Source organism: Podarcis filfolensis (assembly GCF_964270895.1).
Source record: "Podarcis filfolensis genome assembly, chromosome: 11".
Classification (NCBI taxonomy): Eukaryota; Metazoa; Chordata; class Lepidosauria; order Squamata; family Lacertidae; genus Podarcis; species Podarcis filfolensis.
Genome location: NC_139613.1, coordinates 54,137,476 through 54,158,910, shown reverse-complemented (window position 1 = coordinate 54,158,910; position 21,435 = coordinate 54,137,476). Strand labels below are relative to the sequence as shown.

Here is a 21,435-nt window from a genome sequence, read left to right as displayed (position 1 = left end):
GGGGGGGAATATGAATGAATTTCTATGCCCCACAAATAACCCAGAGATGCGTTTTAAATAAAAGGACACTTTCTACTCATGTAAAAACACCAGGCAAGCCCCACAAATAACCCAGAGATGCATTTTAAATAAAAAGACACATTCTACTTATGTAAAAACACCAGGCAGGCCCCACAAATACATTGGTACCTCAGGTTACATACGCTTCAGGTTACAGACTCCACTAACCCAGAAATAGTACCTCGGGTTAAGAACTTTGCTTCAGGATGAGAACAGAAATCGTGCAGCCGTTCTGCAGCGGAGACCCCATTAGCTAAAGTGGTGCTTCAGGTTAAGAACAGTTTCAGGTCAAGAACGGACCTCCGGAACAAATTAAGTACTTAACCCGAGGTACCACTGTAACCCGGAGATACATTTTAAATAAAAGGACACATTCTATTCATGTAAAAACAAGCTGATTCCCGGACCATCCACCAGCTGGATTTAGGAGGTGATTGGGCCAGATCCAGCCCCTGGGCCTTAGTTTGCCTACCCATGGTATAGAAAGCTATTGGCTGGCGTCCTGGCGGCCCAAAAAAAATCATATATAATTGTAGAGTTGGAAGGGTTCTCCCCACCCCAGGGTCATCCAGTCCAACCCCCTGTAATGCAGGAATCTCTAGGAATTAACACCTGAGGAGTGTGCTGTTGCCCTCAGGTGCCTGGAAGCATGATTCATAATTTCCATGCCTTGTCACAAACAAGGCATCAGTCTGAATTGTTCGTAGCTCGCCCTCCATTCCTCCTATTCATAAACACACCAACATATAATGCTTCCTCTCTCTGCTCCCTTTTAGGATATGTCTGCCATCTGCTGGATATTAAAATGCTATGTTTTCATCTCATTTTCAAGCATCAGAGTTTAAAAATTCAAGCCTAAATGCTGCAAGGATAACTATGCTTGTTACAGCAAAAATGAAAATGAAAAGCAGTCTTGTGGCATCTTAAGGAACAGAGCAAACTTCATCAGATGCATAAAAGGCTCTCATGGGTACACAGAAAGCGATGAAGACGTAAAAAATGGGGCCAACCAGTCTTAATGTGGAGTGGCTAATTTTCTGGAATTTCTATGCAAAATTCATGCAGTGTGTTTTTGTGCCCATTCACAACAGCTGCATCTGGTGATTCCACAATCACCCTAGCTTAGCCAGGAAGAAAGTATTATACCAATTATGTTGCTTTAGGTGCTGTTATCTGTGCCAGATTACCCTGTGGTTTTTGCTGCAATGGACTTAACAAAGCAGCACCTCTGGAACAGAGGAAGCAGCCTTAGACCAAGGGAGGCTGTTGGTCCATACAGCTCTGCTGCGTTGGGTGACCAGCAACATCTCTCTGGGAGTTCAGATAGTTTTTCTTTCCAGCCCTACTTGATGCATGGATTGAACCCGGGGGCTTTATCATACAAACATGTGCTCTGCCACTGTGCTATATCCTGTGCATAACTGCAAACATTTGAGTTTGCAGAGAAATGTCAGACATTTAACCCTATTGTTTACGTTTTTTAAGGACCCACGTACCTACGGGACCGCCTCTCCTGGTCTGCCCCGCGGAGGACCTTAAGGTCCACACATGACAACATTTTGGAGGTCTCAGGTCGCAAGGTGGTTAGATTGGTCTCAACTACGGCCACAGGGCCTTTTCAGTACTGGCCCTGACTTGGTGGAACGCTCTGTCACAAGAGACTAGGGCCCTGCGGGACTTGACATCTTTCCGCAGGGCCTGCAAGAAGGAGCTGTTCCACCTGGCCTTTGGTTTGAACTCAGTCTGACCCTTATGTTTCCCTCCCCTTATGGTTTTGGTTTTGATTTATGGGCTACTCTTAAAATGAGGCTGCATTTTAAATTGCATTTTAACTTGTATTTTAAATTGGTTTCCCCCCCCCTTTTCCTATTATGTTTTTACTGTAATTTTACTGGTATTAGCCACCCTGAGCCCGGCTCTGGCTGGGGAGGGCATGATATAAATAAAAATTATAATTATAATTATAATTATTATAATTATTATTATTTTATTATCTGCAGCAATGTATGTGGTGTTTGTGATACACATCAATAGATGTGTGTACGTGTGCATACACATCACATTCATGGTGGTTTTGTGTGTTTCTCTCTGTCTCTCTCTAACACACACACACACACACACTCATCTGGCATCTACAAGTTGGTTGCACTGTTAGATGACCTGCTCCAGGAAGAAACATAACCCTGACAATTATCCTGGACCTGTCAGTGGCTTTTGATGTCATTGACCATGGCCTATGTCTGGATCAAAAATATATGTCTGCAGACATTTTGCTCCAGTGGATCCATTCCTGTTAGGCTGGATCTATGAGATGGTGCCATTGGGTTAATTAGCCAGGCAAACTAAGGCCCGGGGGCCGGATCCGGCTTCTAAATCCAGCCTGCGGACGGTCCAGGAATCAGCGTGTTTTTACATGAGTAGAATGTGTCCTTTTATTTAAAATGCATCTCTGCATTATTTGTGGGGCATAGGAATTCGTTAATTTTTCCTCCAAAATATAGTCCGGCCCCCCACAAGGTCTGAGGGACAGTGGACCGGCCCCCTGCTGAAAACGTTTGCTGACCCCTGTGTGTATTGTATTTTGATTTGTTGGAAGCTGCCCAGTGTGGCTGGGGGAGCCCAGTCAGATGGGTGGCATATAAATCATAAATCATATTATTATTGTTATTATCCTTCTCTACAAGCAGCAACACTCACTTTACTGTACTCCTGTACAGGTGCTCCATTTTCACTTCATGTAAAGTAGTGAGAGAGGGCACTGCCTTATTGTTGCATGTTGACTGATAGCAATGTAAATAGAAGGAGAAATGCTATTTAATATGTAGTGCAAAATCAGGCCTCAGGTCTCAGGAAGCACCGCTCTCAAATAAAAACTGAATAACAAGATTTATTCCACATATGGCATGCATATTTTGTGCTACCCTTCCTTGTATTTTCTATGGTGAATCCACACATTATTTTGTATTGAACCCTCTGGGGACCAAATTGGGCAAAAGGTATGAAAGTTCATAGCCCTAAATGCTTACATGGAGTACAATGTTTGATGTTACAGGTTTTCCTATCTCTCCCCCCCCCCAAAATGCAGAAGTTTTAACTCAAGGTCTGGAAGTAATTCCCTACATAGTTCTGGGGGACAGGACACAAAATTACTTTCCTTTGCACGTTTCAATTCCTCACAGCCTATCAGGTGGTATTCAATTAAGTTTTATTCAGAGCAGACAAATTAATTCATTTCTTAGAATTTACTCTGAATAAAACTTAGTTGTCTACTACCCATTGAGTCCATGTCAATATTCTTGAAGAGGACTGCACAGTCTCCACCACTGGGTCCAAATCATAACCATTTTGTTTTGACTCATCGAAGAAGCTGTTTTACAGACAGTAGAAATTTACATTTTTATTTAATCTGTAGAAAAACATGTCCTTTTATTAAGTCATTGTGAGACGGGGGTTCAGAAGACAGAACTCACTAATAATAATAAAGGCTGTGATGGAATAAAACCTATACACTGTATGCCAAGTATATTTTTATGCAAGTTTAAACATCACTTTTGTTGTTGTTAAACACATCACAACTTAACTTTGTGTTCAATGAAACAATAAAGTGTGACGTCCATTTTTACCCACCGGAAACCGAACTATTCAGTAGCCAGGAATCTTCCAATGTTATAGCAACCTCACCCAAAATTATTTGCTGAAAACACTGTTGACATGTATCGTTTAACTCGCCCCCTGGATTTTTTCTTCTTTTGACGAAGTCACACATCAATAATTGGAGATCTGTTGGTGAAGTTTACTGCTTGAACTCCAGCAAGTTGCAAAACAGTGTTAATGGGAACATGGTCCAACCTGTTCTGGTCGAGGTGCACATGGTGGATTTCATTCCCTGGGGGGTTAAAAAAAACCAAGCCTGTTACTGCCTATCTACAAAATATTGCTACCAATATTCACAATCACCTATCTTTTCAGCCAATGCGGTCTGGTGCCTTGGTTGTCGGATACGGGAGCTGGTTGTTCATATTCTCAGAGCCGTCTTTTCCATACGGCTTAGTGGTTCGTTGCCCCAGGGCGTCGGCCTCTCAGGGGCGCCCCAGCGAGTGGGGGAGCTGCACAGCTTTGCTGGGGGCCTCCCCTTTCCCTGCACGCCCGCCAGCTGCGCCCCCTCAAACATATGGCTGGCGGGCGTGCAGCTTGCCTCCCAAGCCTCTGCGGGGATTGCTCTCCTGTAGCGGCATGGGGGAGAGTTGCGCAGCTTCGCCCCCCCGATCTGTGGTAATTTGGGGGTGCTGAGTGGATATTTGCACCCCAGCGCCACATCTGCTAAAGACGGTCCTGTATATTCTATATCAGCTATGGATTTTTTTTTGGGGGGGGGAGTACTTTCCAGATAACAAAACACCCCATTTACTGATTACTATACTCTGATTATGCTGCAGGGGAAGAGAAATTGTGATTATGTGTTGCTACATCAGCACAATGACTGTCATATACAGTGGTACCTCAGGTTAAGAACTTAATTTGTTCTGGAGGTTTGTTCTTAACTTGAAACTGTTCTTAACCTGAAGCACCACTTTTGCTAATGGGGCCTCCCGCTGCCACCGTGCCGCCGGAGCACGATTTCTGTTCTCATCCTGAAGCAAAGTTCTTAACCTGAAGCACTATTTCTGGGTTAGCGGAGTCTGTAACCTGAAGCATCTGTAACCTGAAGCGTCTGTAACCCGAGGTACCACTGTATGTGCTCAAACTAGGAGCGGGGGGCTCAAACACGCCCCCCCCAATAACCACTTAAAACACCACCAAAGCCCACCAATCAAGGACTGTGCTGTTGATGACACCCACATGCAACCCACTCACAACAACGAACTTGCAGCAATGTAGGCATGTCCCCAGCACAACTCCCTGTACCACTAAACAGGAGGTTTCTCCCACTGCCACAAGTTCAAATCTCCCCCAGCTGGAGAGCTCAGTTGGTTCGAGTGTAGTGCTGATCAATGCCAAGTTTGCAGGTTTGATCCATGCAAGAGACAGCTGTATATTCCTGCACTGTGGGGGTTTGGACTTCCAACTATCTAGCATCATTTCTTGAGCATAGCACATTAAGGGAAGGAAGGAGAGGTCACACAACAAAATAACCACATAGCACCAGGGCCAAGTCAGAAAGAAGACCCATTAACGTCATTGATAGTTGTGAAGTGGGGAAGAAGAAGAGTTTGGATTTGATATCCTGCCTTTCACTCCCTTTAAGGAGTCTCAAAGCGGCTAACATTCTCCTTTCCCTTCCTCCCCCACAACAAACACTCTGTGAGGTGAGTGGGGCTGAGAGACTTCAGAGAAGTGTGACTGGCCCAAGGTCACCCAGCAGCTGCATGTGGAGGAGTGGGGAAGCGAACCCGGTTCACCAGATTACGAGACTACAGCTCTTAACCACTACATCACACTGGAGAGCACAGATTGGCTGCTCTCCCTCCACCCATTAAATCCATGGTATCTGGTGGTAGCATGTTTATCTGCTAAGTTCCTTAAGTGTGTGCATGTGTGAAATCTCAATGGTATGAAGAAAGGGAGGCAAGGGCTTGGCCACTTTTCACCAGTATATCCAGGGGAACAAATGCATCATGTAAGCATAACCGAGGCAAAGGTTAATTTTAACAAACAGCCTTACCTGGACCTAAAATCAAAGTGCCCCCCTGCTGAGCTGGATCTCCTTGAAAATCAAATGCAGGGCTCGTCATTGCTCTCCACATGCTCTTGATGCTTCCTGACAGCAGGTTGGATTTTACATGAGGACTTTGCACTGAAATGATATGATATAGAAGAGAAAGCGTACTTTGCATGAGAAATTAAGTTTGCTCTGCAGATCTTGCAAGCATACCTGGCTACATCTATGCATGGTTTTGTGCAAGTCAGTCAGTTGGAATTAATAATAATAATAATAATTTATTATTTATACCCCACCCATTCTGGGCGGCTTCCAACAAAATATTAAAATACAGTAATCCATCAAATATTAAAAGCTTCCCTAAATAGGGCTGCCTTCAGATGTCTTCTAAAAGTCTGGTAGTTGTTGTTCTCTAAATGTGCTTAGGAGAGAGCAAGCCATTTGACTATCCAATAAGAAAACGGAAGTGATCAGACTGAGGAGGAAAAGCAGAAATTTCTCTACTCATAAACCACCAACAACAATGGACTTTTCCTTCTAAGGCCAGCTATCTTCCCACCCAAGCCTAACAATGCAAACCTGTCTTTGTGCTTACTCCGAAGTCCCAATGGGACTTAAAGGTAAAGGTAAAGGGACCCCTGACCATTAGGTCCAGTCATGACCGACTCTGGGGTTGCGGTGCTCATCTCGCTTCATTGGCCAAGGGAGCTTCTGGGTCATGTGGCCAGCATGAATAAGCCGCTTCTGGTGAACCAGAGCAGTGCACGGAAACGCCGTTTACCTTCCCGCCAGAGTGGTACCTATTTATCTACTTGCACTCTGACATGCTTTCGAACTGCTAGGTTGGCAGGAACAGGGACAGAGCAACCGGAGCTCACCCCGTTGCGGGGATTCAAACTGCTGACCTTCTGATCGGCAAGTCCTAGGCTCTGTGGTTTAACCCACAGCACCACCCGTGTCCCTCGTTTTCCAAGTAGTTAGTAATAATAGGTCCAGTCATGACTGACTCTGGGGTTGCGGCGCTCATCTCGCTTTATTGGCCAAGGGAGCTTCTGGGTCATGTGGCCAGCATGACTAAGCCGCTTCTGGTGAACCAGAGCAGTGCACGGAAACACCGTTTACCTTCCCGCTGGAGCGGTACCTATTTATCTACTTGCACTTTGTGCTTTCGAACTGCTAGGTGGGCAGCAGCAGGGACCGAGCAACAGGAGCTCACCCCGTCGCAGGGATTCAAATCGCTGACCTTCTGATCAGCAAGTCCTAGGCTCTGTGGTTTAACCCACAGCGCCACCCGCATCCCGGGACTTACTACCTAATAATACCTAATGGGACTTACTACCTAATAATTGTTTAGGATTGCAGCCTTCCTCTCTTGTTCAGTTTTCAAGTGGGGTGACTTATGCGAGAATAGGAATCTAACGCAGACTGCTAGAAAAAGTATTATGTAAATTGTTTCTCTGTAAACCCTACAGTCCCAATGATTCATAGGGGAGCGAATCCAGATGCAAGGTTATCGCAAAGCACTGCAGCTATTAAGAGTCATGCTGAATATTTATGCTCTAATTGGATTGTCACAGACTGTATTTTCCCCCCATTCAGTTGTCATTTAAGTCCAAGCTTAAAACACACACTCCCTCTACACACATGTTGATATATAATAATCCATCAACAGAGGATCACACTGCTTTTATGCTTTCCCCCTTATCTGGGTTGTGCAGCAGAACCCATGAGGTGGCAGCAAGATCCACGAGATGTCACTGAAATCTCTTGTGATATTTCAGTAAGATTTTGCGAGATTGCAGTGAGCTCTCATGAGAAACCAGTGCTGCTGCTCCAGGGGAGGCGGGGGGGAGTTGGTCAGGGTGCTGCCTTCATGGGCTTCCACCACCCGAGGCAACTGCCTCAGCCCCTCATGGCTGGGTTGGCCCCAAATCCACACCATATAGTTAAAGCACATTTATACTACTTTAACAGAGATCTGGGAGCTGTAGTTTACTTACCATGGAGCCACAAACTATAGTTCCCAGGATTTTTTTGGGGAAGCCATGTGCTTTAGATATGGTGTCATATGGAGGTGGCTGGAGGATGGATGGCGGCTAAAGGATTGAGGTTGAATCCTGACAAGAAAGAAGTACTGTTTTTGTGGGATGGGGCAGGCAGGTGTGGAGGACTCCCTGGTCCTGAATGGGGTAACTGTGCCCCTGAAAGACCAGGTGCGCAGCCTGGGAGTCATTTTGGACTCACAGCTGTCCATGGAGGTGCAGGTCAATTCTGTGTCCAGGGCAGCTGTCTACCAGCTCAATCTGGTACGCAGGCTGAGACCCTATCTGCCCACAGACTGTCTTGCCAGAGTGGTGCATGCTCTAGTTATCTCCCACTTCGACTATTGCAATGCGCTCTATGTGGGGCTACCTTTGAAGGTGACCCAGAAACTAAAACTAATCCAGAATGCGGCAGCTAGACTGGTGACTGGGACCTGATCTAATACTGGGTATAATCCTTAGTTATTCATTGCCACAAGTGATAAACCAGTTGTATGTTTTTCTGTGAGTATGAGAGGGAAATTGCTTGTGATCTATAGTTCCTTACGTGACTACTTTTTGTGCTGTGGCCTCTGTGTTTACAGTTGGTACCACAGCTTACCTGTTGTAGCGGATGCTTCACCCCTTTTCATCCCAAGCGTCCTGTAGATTTCCCTTTCAGGATCCACATACATTTCATGAGAATAACCTGTCAAAGTGCAAAATGGCTGCAAGAAACATGTAAATATCAAAATAATGCATTGGAAAGCTGCCCAGAGTGGCTGGGGCAACCCAGGCAGATGAGCGGGGTAGAATAATAAAAAATATTATTACTAACTACTTGGAAAACGAGGGACATGGGTGGTGCTGTGGGTTAAACCACAGAGCCTAGGACTTGCCGATCAGAAGGTCAGCGGTTCGAATCCCCACGACGGGGTGAGCTCCTGTTGCTCGGTCCCTGCTCCTGCCAACCTAGCAGTTCGAAAGCACGTCAAAGTGCAAGTAGATAAATAGGTACCACTCTAGTGGGAAGGTAAACGGCATTTCCGTGTGCTGCTCTGGGTCGCCAGAAGTGGCTTAGTCATGCTGGCCACATGACCCGGAAGCTGTACGCCGGCTCCCTCGGCCAATAAAGCGAGATGAGCGCTGCAACCCCAGAGTTGGCCACGACTGGACCTAATGGTCTGGGGTCCCTTTTCCTTTACTTGGAAAACAAAGGCTGCACATGTATGGGGAGGTCCCAGTCTCATTACATTCAATGGGACTTTCTCCCGCGTCAACATGTTTAAGATTATGTTGTATGGATGTAGCCCTAGGCATACATGTTTGGAAATAACTGTCACTAAAATGAGTGGGACTCATTTCCAGGTCAGTGTATTTAGGACCAGAGAGTAATTTTGATTTTGAAAACCTTCAAGCGCCACACTTAAAATGCAGCTATCCCTGTGGGCTTAGATGTGTGTATTCAAGGAAAGGTTCCTCTTTGGTGGGACTTTACAGTGTTTCCCCTTAAAAACAAGCCCACTGGAAACCAATTGTCCTTATTCACATATATTTTAGTAATGATATACAGTATTAGACAAACACAAGTGGTAACATCCATGCTATACATTTAAAGCACACTTGTGCCAACAGTCTTGGTTTCCTCCCAAAGGATACTGGGAACTGTAGTTTGTTAAGGGTACTGGGGGTTTGTTGTTGTTTAGTCGTTTAGTCGTGTCCAACTCTTCGTGACCCCATGGACCAGAGCACGCCAGGCACTCCTGTCTTCCACTGCCTCCCGCAGTTTGTTCAGACTCATGTTTGTAGCTTCGAAGACACTATCCAACCATCTCGTCCTCTGTCGTCCCCTTCTCCTTGTGCCCTCCATCTTTCCCAACATCAGGGTCTTTTCCAGGGAGTCTTCTCTTCTCATGAGGTGGCCAAAGTATTGGAGCCTCAGCTTCAGGATCTGTCCTTTCAGTGAGCACTCAGGGCTGATTTCCTTCAGAATGGATAGGTTTGATCTTCTTGCAGTCCATGGGACTCTCAAGAGTCTCCTCCAGCACCATAATTCAAAAGCATCAATTCTTCGGCGATCAGCCTTCTTTATGGTCCAGCTCTCACTTCCATACATCACTACTGGGAAAACCATAGCTTTAACTATACGGACCTTTGTTGGCAAGGTACTGGGGGGTAGAACACCCAAAAAAATTATTATTCCCAGCACCCGTAACAAACTAGTTTCCATTATTCTTTAGAGGAAATCATGGCTGTTCAAGTGACAGAGAGCACATTTAAATGTATCATGCAGATGTGAACATGGCTCACATAACTTTTCTTTTTATTTATTTAAGTGCAAACCTATACATAGAGCCACCAAGACTTACTTCTTAGTAGATATGCACGGGACTGCACTATTATTTATAAACCTTAAATCCCACCTCATTGCCCAATACCTGAAGGCAGTTTTCAATAACAAAATTAAAAAAATAAAATAATAACAACCTAATATTGCAAAAGCAGTAAAAAAAATATTCCACAGCTTTGGTGCCACCCGAAAAAAACAACAAGACTTCTCTGTGGTACCCTCCAAAGATGTGGGCACCTGGAGAAGGGCTTCTGATGCAGACCTTATTTCGATTTGCTCCCAGGTATAGATGATGCCACTTACATCAGCACCTACTTCACACTGGTTGTGAAGAGAGAGGGAAATGCACAAAAGTCCATTTACCAGTTTGCTTCCCTGTACCTGCTCAGAGGTGAAATAGCCGAGTTCAGAATATGCCAGTAGAATAACTCCGACTTACACGGACCTACCTTAATGTGATGGTGCGATGATTGTCCAATAACCACAAGTCTGACATTTGCATCCTAAATGGGGAAGGTGTCAGGGGAAACACACCAAAAGTATATATAAATATTTAAACTGCAGCTAGTACTTACAATATGATCATTGTGGCAAGATAATAAATGCTTAAGGTGGACTTCACAACAGCTATGCCATCAGAGACTCTCAAAATGGGATGATATGATGGCAATTTACAGTGATGATACAACTGTGTAAGAATCAGATACGACGGCAGAAATGTTTTTGGATTGTGCAGCCAATTCTGGAATGTTATTAATTACAGTAGTACTTCGGGTTAAGAGCTTTGCTTCAGGATGACAACAGAAACTGAGCGGCGGTGGCGGCGTGGCAGCAGCAGGAGGCCCCATTAGCTAAAGTGGTGCTTCAGGTTAAGAACAGTTTCAGGTTAAGAACGGACCTCCAGAACGAATGCAGTTCTTAACCCGAGGTACTACTGTAGTGATTAGTTTTCTAGACTGGTTATTTGAACATAACCTTTTTAGTGCTGATTGGCACTATTTCTCTGTAACCATGTACAGTGGAGCTCCATGCAGGATTCTTGAAGCATAGGCCTTTTCAGCTTTTAAAGGATTTTCCTCTTTACAAAGGAGGTTGGGGGCTGATGGTGGTCTACATATACTGGACGGCCTCGGTCCAGTATACCTGAAGGAGCGTCTCCACCTCTATCGTTCTGTCTGGACGCTGAGGTCCAGCGCCAAGGGCCTTCTGGCGATTCCCTCCCTGTAAGAAGTGAGGTTACAGGGAACCAGGCAGAGGGCCTTCTCGGTAGTGGCACCCGCCTTGTGGAACACCCTCCCACCAGATGTCAAAGAGAAAAATAACTACCAAACTTTTAGAAGACATCTGAAGGCAGCCCTGTTTAGGGAAGCTTTTAATGTTTAATAGGTTATTGTATTTTAGTGTTTTGTTGGAAGCTGTCCAGAGTGGATAGGGGGTCCCAGCCAGATGGGCGGGGTATAAATAATAAATTATTATTATTATTATACATATTTATCACAGCAGTTTCCTCTGAAACCTCACCTCTGTCTGTCTTTCTTTTTTATTCTGTTATTAATATAACAAATTAGTGCATACGTATTCTTGCAAACCAAGAAGGAACTACTGTTTGCGATACTGATTCTTTGGCTTCCAGGGTGCTCAGCTGATACTGAATATTTAAAAAGAATGACAAAAAGCATGAAGGAGAACAAATTCATTAGTGCATGCATTATAAAGTAATCGAAGATATGTGTAAATACAGTAAATTGCCCTATATTGGACTTCACAATACTTTTTTTTTTTTAACTTACTTGTAAAAATGTCTTGGGAATTTTGCCCAGATCCTCCACATATTCCTTACAGGCATAACACAAGAAATGCTGAAAAGAGACAACGAGGAGTGTCAGAACAACTGTAATCAAACAGTGTAGGTCTCAAAATGGGGGGGGGGGGATAGGTAAGTACGCTGAGGCTTAAATAGGATAGATCAGAAAGCCATCTATAGTAGAGTTGGAGGCTGGAGGTCTGGATCCATCACACTGCTTTTAATGATTTCATACCTGTTCGCTCAAAGGTCAGAGCATCAAAAAACTAAAAAGAAGAAAAATCTTCTTTTGAGGGGAGGGCTAAGAGATAAAAGATAATTGCATGCTTTCTGGGAGTTTTGTACACTGCCCATTATATTTTTTCTTTTCTTTTCCAGAACAAAACCAGCAAGTCCTTTATTTACTAGGTGGAAGGGCAGAAAACCTCAGGTGAGCGAATTAAAACTCCTTTAATTTGGCTACAGCCCTGTTTAAAAGTCCCACCCCTTCTTTAGAATTATTGCTTCAGTCATGCACAAACGTGTTGCGATTGGATCCATCACAACTCGGGAAGCGTGATCAAGAGAAGATTTCTTTCCTCTTTAGAAAGGAAAGTGATCAGCCACTGCACTGAAGTAGTAAGAGCGCAGCGCTATTGAAGCGCGATCCTTGCCACGTGTCTACGAAGAAAACAAAAGCCCTACTGAATTCAACAAGGATAAGTCCCAGGTAAATGGGGTGAAGAATGCCTGCCTAAAACGAACGTGCATCGGACGGCCCGGTTTCCTCCAAGGCCTCCGCTGCAATCCGGACCGCGATCCGATTTCCGATTTCCTGTTTGCAAGACGAAACGAAAGTCTTGCAAAAAAGCGCAAGACTTTTCCAGTTCCCTTTAAAAAAGAATCACTTTTTGCGGGGTGGATCTCCCCCTCCGCCTTACCCGCACAAACACCACGATCGCCTTCCGCTCCCGGTACAGGGATCCGAAGGGAACCGCTTTCCCGGCCGCGTCCACCACCAGGCGCCGGGCGGCGTCTCGCAGCTCCACGGGCGCCTGGGCGAGGGGGCGAACACGGGCACCCACTTGGCGCGTGACGGGCAGCGGGGGCTCCGGGGCGCCCTGGCCCGCCATGCTGGGACCCCGGGCAGGGAGGCGGAGGGGGGAGGCCGGCCGGGGCGGAGAGCCTGAACTCCTTCCCTGGTTTTGGGCTGGGGAACTCCGCCCAGAGGAGGGAAGGGAAGGCGAGGGCAGCCATCGGGGCGCTTCGCCATGTTCCCATTTGCGCCAAAACAGGCGCGCTGGCTAAGTTCTCCTGGCGCAAGAAATGGCTAGACGTCACGTTAGGAGGTCCTGTGTGAGTGTCTGGAGGGGGTTGGAGGATGGATGGCGGCCAATGGATTGAGATTGAATCCTGGCAAGACAGAAGTACAGTACTGTTTTTGGGGGGACAGGAGACGGGCAGGTGTGGGGGACTCCCTGGTCCTGAATGGGGTGACTGTGCCCCTGAAGGACCAGGTGCGCAGCCTGGGAGTCATTTTGAACTCACAGCTGTCCATGGAGGCGCAGGTCAATTCTGTGTCCAGGGCAGCTGTTTACCAGCTCCATCTGGTACGCAGGCTGAGACCCTATCTGCTCACGGACTGCCTCGCCAGAGTGGTGCATACTCTGGTTATCTCCCAATTGGACTACAGTGGTACCTTGGCTTACATATGCTTCAGGTTACAGACTCCGCTAACCCAGAAATAGTGCTTCAGGTTAAGAACTTTGCTTCAGGATAAGAACAGAAATTGGGCTCTGGTGGCACAGCAGCAGCAGGAGGCCCCCATTAGCTAAAGTGGTGCTTCAGGTTAAGAACAGTTTCAGGTTAAGAACGGACCTCCGGAATGAAGTAAGTACTTAACCCGAGGTACCACTGTACTGCAATGCGCTCTACATGGGGCTACCTTTGAAGGTGACTCAGAAACTGCAATTAATCCAGAATGCGGCAGCTAGACTGGTGACTGGGATCGGCCACTGAGACCATATAACATCGGTACTGAAAGATCTTCATTGGCTCCCAGTACGTTTCCAAGCACAATTCAAAGTGTTGGTGCTGACCTTTAAAGCCCTAAGGCCTTGGTCCTGTATACCTGAAGGAGCGTCTCCACCCTGGACACTGAGGTCCAGCGCCGAGGGCCTTCTGGCGGTTCCCTCGCTGCAAGAAGTGAGGTTACAGGGAACCAGGCAGAGGGCTTTCTCGGTAGTGGCACCCGCCCTGTAGAACACGCTCCCAGCACATGTCAAGGCAATAAACAACTATTTTACTTTTAAAATTAAAACACCTGAAGGTGGCCCTGTTTAGGGAAGTTTTTAATGTCTGACGCTGTATTGTTTTTGATATTTGGTTGGAAGCCGCCCAGAGTGGCTGGGGAGACCCAGTCAGATTGGCGGGGTATAAATAATAAATTATTATAATATATTATATTATATAGGATCCCTTCGGCGTTCCCCTCCTCAGTCTTCTCTGCGTGGAGAATGTGTGGCTTTTGCCCTGTGATAAAAAATTTAAGGTCTTCTATATATAATAAACGTTCATCAGTGTACCAACCACCCCTCCTCACCTTCCCCCCCTCCACCTCTTTCCCCATTTTCTTCCAAATGTCTCAACAAATGAAACTGATCTGTAAAAATGTTACTTGGAGAGAAAAAAGAGAAAGACAGAGACATTGCACATACTTTTGTAAACCAAGGAAATCTTTAATAAAAATACATTTTTAAAAAACCAAGTGTGTAAAGAATTGTGTGTTGATGGGGAAAGTCTGAATAGAATGCGATATATATTTTTTAAAATAGAAAAATATATGGTACAGTATTAGTGGAAATTACTTGCAATATTGTGTCTATTTTAGGAAGAATTGCGTTTTTTAAAAAATGTACCAACCAAGCACGTACATAGATATGTGGACCACATGTCTGGAGCAGCACAGGAAGACCGCCCTGAAACCATTTTGACTCCCAAACTGACCAAATGTTTTCTCTGCAAGGAGGGAGGGGGTAAGGGAACCTTCCCATTTTCTCAGGAATTGGGTAATCACCAGCTTCCATCCTAAGCCTCTGCAGGGATTGCTCTCCTCTCGCAGAAACTTGGGAGGCAAGCTGCATGCCCGCCGCCAGCCATATGGTTGATGGGGCACAGCTGACAGGCATGCAGGAGGGAAAGGGGAGGCCGCTGGCAAAGCCACGCAGCTCCCCCACTCGCTGGGGCGCCCCTGAGAGGCCGGCACCCAGGTGCAACACACTAGTAAACCCAATGGCAACGACTGCTCTGATGGTAGGAATAGCTTGGCCAGAGTTACTCATGCTCTAGTAACCTCCAATCTGGATTGCTGTAATATGCTCTACATGGTGGATGTCCTTGAAGGGACGCGGGCGGCACTGTGGTCTAAACCATGGAGCCTCTTGGGCTTGCCGATTGGAAGGTCGGCGGTTCGAATCCCCATGACGGGGTGAGCTCCCGTTGCTCTGTCCCAGCTCCTGCCAACCTAGCAGTTCGAAAGCACACCAGCGCAAGTAGATAAATAGGTACTGTTGCGGCAGGAAGGTAAACAGCGTTTCCGTGCGCTCTGGTTTCCGTCACAGTGTTCAGTTGCGCCAGAAGCGGTTTAGTCACGTTGGCCACATGACCCGGAAAGCTGTCTGTGGACAAACACCGCTCCCTCGGCCAGAAAGAGAGATGAGCCCTGCAACCCCATAGTCGCCTTTGACTGGGCTTAACTATCTAGGGGTCCTTTACCTTTTTTACCAATAAGGGTGTAAAGCCATCCTGCATACAGACCACCATATACAGATGGAGCAAGTTGTGCACAATGGTGACTCGTAAGCCAGTCTGGATTCCGCCCCATTGTAGTGTACACTGCATGAATGTAGGAAGCTGCCTTTGGTCCATGTGATTCAATATTTCCTACACTGGCTGGCAGCAGCTCTCCAGGATTTGAGGCAGGGGGCATTTCAAGCCAACCACATCCACCCACCCCAGTTGCCACTCCACCTCCCTTTACACCTTGCCCAAGGCCCCCCTCCGCCCCAGTTCACCCAAACCTCCCCACCTTTTGCAGCTCAGGTGGAATCTAGACACATATAAAAAACGCTGTGAAAACGATTTTTAAAAAAACGTTTTGAAAAATATAGTGAATTTGCCATAAGCTCACCATCGCCATCACGTTGGTATAGTGCACTTAAAGCACACTTGTATAACCAGTTAAAAAGGCAGTGGTGAGGTGACAGTAACAACTAGGGGCGAGGGGAGACTTGCCTGGGTTGCCCACCTGCTATGCTCCGTCATGCACACTCAGCCACCAGTCCCTTATTGATGGATGTCCCTTAAATGTCCCTTAAATGATGTCCCTTAAATTTCAAAGGAAGCAGCTCCTCTCCCTCCCTCCCTGCCGGCCACGGAGGAGGGAGGCTCCAACTGTGTGGCTTGGCTGTGTTGCTCACCCAATAAGAAGTCTAAGAACGACTGGGGGTGGAGCTTGCATGCCTTGTGTGTGGCTAGTTAATGCAAGCTGAGGGGGTTTTTGAATGCTGGACGCCATTTTGTTGCACGTGCTGCTGCAAACTTTGCAGTGCAAAGCCAGGCCGGGGAGCCATCTTAAGTTGAGGCTGCATAGGCCTTGTGGTGCATGTGATTCAGATTCTATTCAGTTGAACCTCTGGTTACAAAGTTGGTTGGACAGTGTTCTCGAAGCTACCAGCATGAGTTTGACCAGACTGCAGGAGGACAGGAAGACTGGAGTGCCTGGAACAGGTGAGGCTGCAGGTCCCTTATTTTGGCTGCTGGTCCCTTATTTTCAAGGCTGCTGGTCCCTTATTTTCAAATCTGTAAGTTGACAGCTATGCTTGGAGTCCTGCTTACTATGTGCGGCATAAACATTCCTGAATCTGTTTAGTAAGACCTGGATTGGCCCTCTGGAGATCTTATCCAATACTCCTGTTTAAAAGGGTGCTGCAGAATGATAATGTCAAAAAGATATGGGGCAATTCAGTGTAAACTTTATCAGTGAAAGGGACTCTTTGAGCTTTGCAGTGAACACTAAAGAGAACAACTACAGCCAAATGAAGGCAAAATATTGTGCTTTAAAAATAGTGCTACTCCAAACCATGTGAATAAAATTAACTTAAATAAAACAAAAGAGTACAATAATTAAGCTCAGCTGACTCGGATGAATGCTTGGCGGTATCCGGATGCCTCAAACAAATTGCATTAGAGATAAGATTATTTGCTTAGAGGGAAATCCATTTAAATGATCCATATTTGAAGCATCCACTTGGAATGCACAAAATCCCACTACTTGGCTTCAGGAAATAAACCTACACACACACACACATCAGCAAAGATGGCTCAGTCACTTCCTACAAGGGGCTTGCGCAGTGTTGGAACAATTTCCTAACCCCTCTAGTTTAAAGCATCGTTAACTATTCTGTGATATCTTAATGTGTATGAAGCTAGGAAACTTTCTTCTCAACTGGTAATGAGTATTTGAACTGCTAAAGATTCTTGTTACTGTCAGAACATAAATTAACTGTCTACTTTGGGGCAAAACTTAGGAGATATGAGATCTATGATAAGATGTGAAGGTGTAGTTCACAAACTATATACACAGACTAAATAACAACAACAACAACAACAACAACAACAACAACAACAACAATATTTATTTATACCCCGCCCTCCCTGGCCAGAGCGGGGCTCAGGGCGTTAACATCAATAAATTTTCAGTAAAAACATAATAAGAAAAAAAGAAAAAGAAAAAACAATTTAAAATACAGGTTAAAAGGCAATTTGAAATGCAGCCTCATTTTAAAAGTCAAAAGCATAAGGGGAGGGAAACATAAGGGTCAATATACACAAACTATATACACAAACTTTGTGTGTGTGTGTGTGTGTGTGTGTGTGTGTGGTGATGAGCTGCAGATACAAATCTACATGTGAATTTCTAAGAATCAGGGATTCTAACAGCTTCATCTAGAAGTTTGAGGACGTGGACTCTTTTGTTTTTGCTATTAAAAAAATCCACTGAGAGTCAAAAATCTTTGCAATTGTACATCAAGCCCCATTGTACTATGCAAATGAAATTCTCTTAATCTAGCCCATCTAGTTTGCTGAATGCACATAACCCACAACTTTGTCGCATGCATACAGTGACATAGATGAGCGTGCATGCTTAAGACATGTTGAACTATGAACAATTTTCACAGTTTTTCCTACACATACAGGTTTCGTGTGTGCAGCAAACTGATTATTTATTTTTTCATTATAATATTTCCTATCTGCACTTCATCATAAGATCCCTGGGCAGGTTGCAATGATATAATATATAGTTATGAAATGGATAATACAGTGGATGTTCAAAACTTAGAAGTTGTAAATATAAAATTAATGGATCTTGCCAGAGTAAGAGAAGGGAGGCAGCCTTAAAATTGCTTTGTGGGAAAGTGGAGTATGTATTAGAGCAACATACAGAAAATGCAAAATTATACATACTTTTAGAGATGTTATGAGTCACTTCAGTAGCTATGTATTCTGTTCAGGTAAACAGTATCGTTGGATTTTTTTTGTTATTGTTTACTGTACGCATTTTTATATCATCCATGTATCTCTTCTTTGTTATTGTAATTACGTTTCCACTGGTTTGTACTTTGATTCATAATAAAAAAACTATGGTAAGAAAACAAGTTACAATTTTATATTTGTGTGTGTGTAAACTGATTAAGCCAGAACAGGAAAGTATAAATTCAGCAAACAGGTGGATCCCGCAGAACAAAGTGCCTTAACTGTTAGTGGCTAGGCTAAAGAGGTGCATTTCTGGTATATGACAAAAGCTATACAATGAAAATGTTAAGAGTTCCACAATCTAAAGGCTGCTACAGAGAAAGTTCACCTTTACAGTGGTACCTCAGGTTAAGTACTTAATTCGTTCCGGAGGTCCGTTCTTAACCTGAAACTGTTCTTAACCTGTTCTTTAGCTAATGGGGCCTCCTGCTGCTGCTGCGCCACCGGAGCACAATTTCTGTTCTCATCCTGAAGCAAAGTTCTTAACCTGAAGCACTATTTCTGGGTTAGCGGAGTCTGTAACCTGAAGCGTATGTAACCTGAAGCGTATGGAACCCGAGGTACCACTTTACTCACACTTCTCAGTCTCCTCTGTTTATCTTAACACCTGAGAGGAATCATAGCGATGGAGGCAGTCTTCCGGATTTTGGGGACCTACCGGTAAATCGTTAGAGCTTTAAACACAGGAGAATGTTTGAAGTTATCCTGAAGCTCAATAAGGGATAATTTTTTTCCTAGTGTGTTCCAACATCTCACTGGATTCACCCCCCCCCCCCATTTCCCCTCTCTCCAATTTGGTTCTATTTTTAAAAAATTGTTTATCTGCTGCAAATCCTCAGCATGAGCTTGACTAAAACCTAAACCAATTAGCAAAACAGTTGTGACAAGAAACACACACACACACACAATGACAATTATAGATGCATAGTCTAATCAGAAGTAAACTCAACTGAATTCGCTAGGGCTTACTCCCAGGTAAATGCCTTTGCAGCTCTTAATTCCTGGAGGCACAGGCCGCAATTGTCATAAAAATGATGGGCACTTTCATAATGCGATCAGATTTTGTGCCAATTATTTTCGAGGAATGGCTAGAGGACATGCAAAACATTCCGTGTGCAAATGCAACTTTACAGATTGGCCACTTGGTGTCAGAGATGTATTACACATTTGCTGCTCATGTGCTATGACACAGGACTTCTAAAATCAGACATGCTGTCTATTGTAACAATGGCTCTCCCATTTATTTGTGAGATGGTTCTTGCCAGCACAGTGCCTTATCCTTTTTATTCTGATTTCCATCCTCTCTGACATGCTCTGCATGCCTCATCAGTTTCCATTTCTCCCTCACCTTCCTTTTTTTTTTATCTGTATATCCCCGAATGCTAACACAATACTATCTATGCAGCTGACTGAAAGATATCTGACACAAAATGTTAATAAAAGATGTACTTGCTTCCCCTGAGGATGTTCTGTGTGCTCATAATTAGGCCTGTTTTGAGGGAAAACATTCATCAAAAAAGCTTTCAAATGGAAAAGGGGCTTTCTGCTGAAATGGTAAATCCCATCATGAAAAGATTGCTTTTGACTTCATGTCCCATTTGGCAAAATTAAAACTTCTGGTCAGCAAACTGAACGAAAGTTTCAAACTGAAGTTTAAGTTTCAATTTCTTCACTAAGGTGAATAGTTTTTCAGATTTTGATGGAAACTGGAGTTTTGCAATGGATCTTGACCATCTTCCCTGGTGCAGAGTTCTGGAGTGCTCAAAAGCTCACATGCCAATTTGTGACATTTTCATTAACCTAATAAAGACATTGCTCCAACATGGATTTCAGAATGTTTTAATTGCGTTTTTTAAATAAACTTCTAAATTGCTTAATACTATATTTAATACAATGTTTAGTACTATGTTAAGCATTTTAACTTTTTGATTGTTTGTTCTAGCTGTTTTACCTTTTTAATTTGTGTGGGGGTTTTTTTGTAGCTTATTTTATTTATTGATTTATTGAATTTATATACCTCCCTATACCCGGGGGTCTCAGGGCGGTTCACAGAATAAAATGAAGATATAAAATCACAAAATACATAATAAAAATAAAAGTAACAACAACCCAATAACACCCCTGTTGTAAACAAAATCTGCCCTTCTTCCCTTATGGGGTATCCAAGAACCCTTACAGAGTCCTGAAGTGGGTTCCCTATCGGTAGGAGAAAATAACAGAGGCCAACCAGAGAATATTGAGAAGCAAAGCAGCTAGTAAGCCTGATCTTGATTAAAGCTGTTGCAACAGGGTGCTCCCCTCACACACAGGAGGACGGAGGAGGACCCAGAACAAAAGTGTGCCCTCCCTTATATAGACATTTTAAATTGCCCGCCCTGCAGTCCAAGACCACCCCCAGAAACATCATACATACATCACAGGAGGGGTGTAGCCCAAGACCACCCCCCAGATACATCATACCTATATCATAGAAAAGGCGGTCTACAACAGAAATCTGAGTGCGTTGTTTATCTCCTGTCTGGCAGGTTACCTGTTAATGGTCACTTGATTGGATACCCTGGGGAGCCTGGGCAGTCTTTTGCAATAAATACTAAGTTCCTGAGCCAGGTCACAGGCTCACCCTATTCAAACACAGACATACCCTTAAGACAGGATTTGTGAAGGAAAAGACAATGGGGAGGCTTTTCCATTTTTCTTCAACCTTGCAGAGAAATATTTGAGGTCAATTTGGGAGGGGCAAAATGGTTTCAGGACTTTTTCTGTGGGGTTACTTTATTTGGGGGACCCCAAAGTTGTTGACCTTTTTAAGGAAAGGCTGCTCCCGCCCTTGCACTGCTGCCCCGTGCTGCTTGCACGGGGCTGGGCATCGGCTCCTGCAGTGGGATCATGGTTTGGGGCTGGGCAGCCGGGCACGATGGGGGTGGCACGGGAGGCAGGCGGGAGTCTCATCCAGGCAGGAACAGGCGAA

General features: G+C 44.8%; 1 protein-coding gene across 1 annotated transcript; it reads right to left on the bottom strand.

Annotated features, from left to right (window-relative positions):
- Window positions 1-3,430: 3,430 nt before the first annotated feature.
- PRXL2C (peroxiredoxin like 2C) lies at window positions 3,431-13,027 on the bottom strand. The gene is made up of 6 exons (XM_083577178.1): window positions 12,815-13,027; window positions 11,881-11,949; window positions 10,540-10,593; window positions 8,363-8,468; window positions 5,723-5,854; window positions 3,431-3,946 (listed from the first exon to the last, which is right to left on the bottom strand). The coding sequence occupies exons 1-6, from the start codon at window positions 13,004-13,006 to the stop codon at window positions 3,819-3,821; spliced, it is 681 nt and encodes a 226-aa protein (XP_083433304.1). The 5' UTR covers window positions 13,007-13,027; the 3' UTR covers window positions 3,431-3,818.
- Window positions 13,028-21,435: the final 8,408 nt, after the last annotated feature.

What these genes read in the sequence shown, in the direction of transcription:
- PRXL2C (XM_083577178.1), bottom strand. Translation starts at nt 13,006, where the DNA reads ATGGCGGGCCAGGGCGCCCCGGAGCCCCCGCTGCCCGTCACGCGCCAA. An exon ending in TTCCCAAGACATTTTTACAA is followed by an intron (nt 10,594 to 11,880) that starts GTAAGTTAAAAA and finishes TTCCCCATTTAG; the next exon opens with GATGCAAATGTCAGACTTGT. An exon ending in TGAAGCATCCGCTACAACAG is followed by an intron (nt 5,855 to 8,362) that starts GTAAGCTGTGGT and finishes ATATCATTTCAG; the next exon opens with TGCAAAGTCCTCATGTAAAA.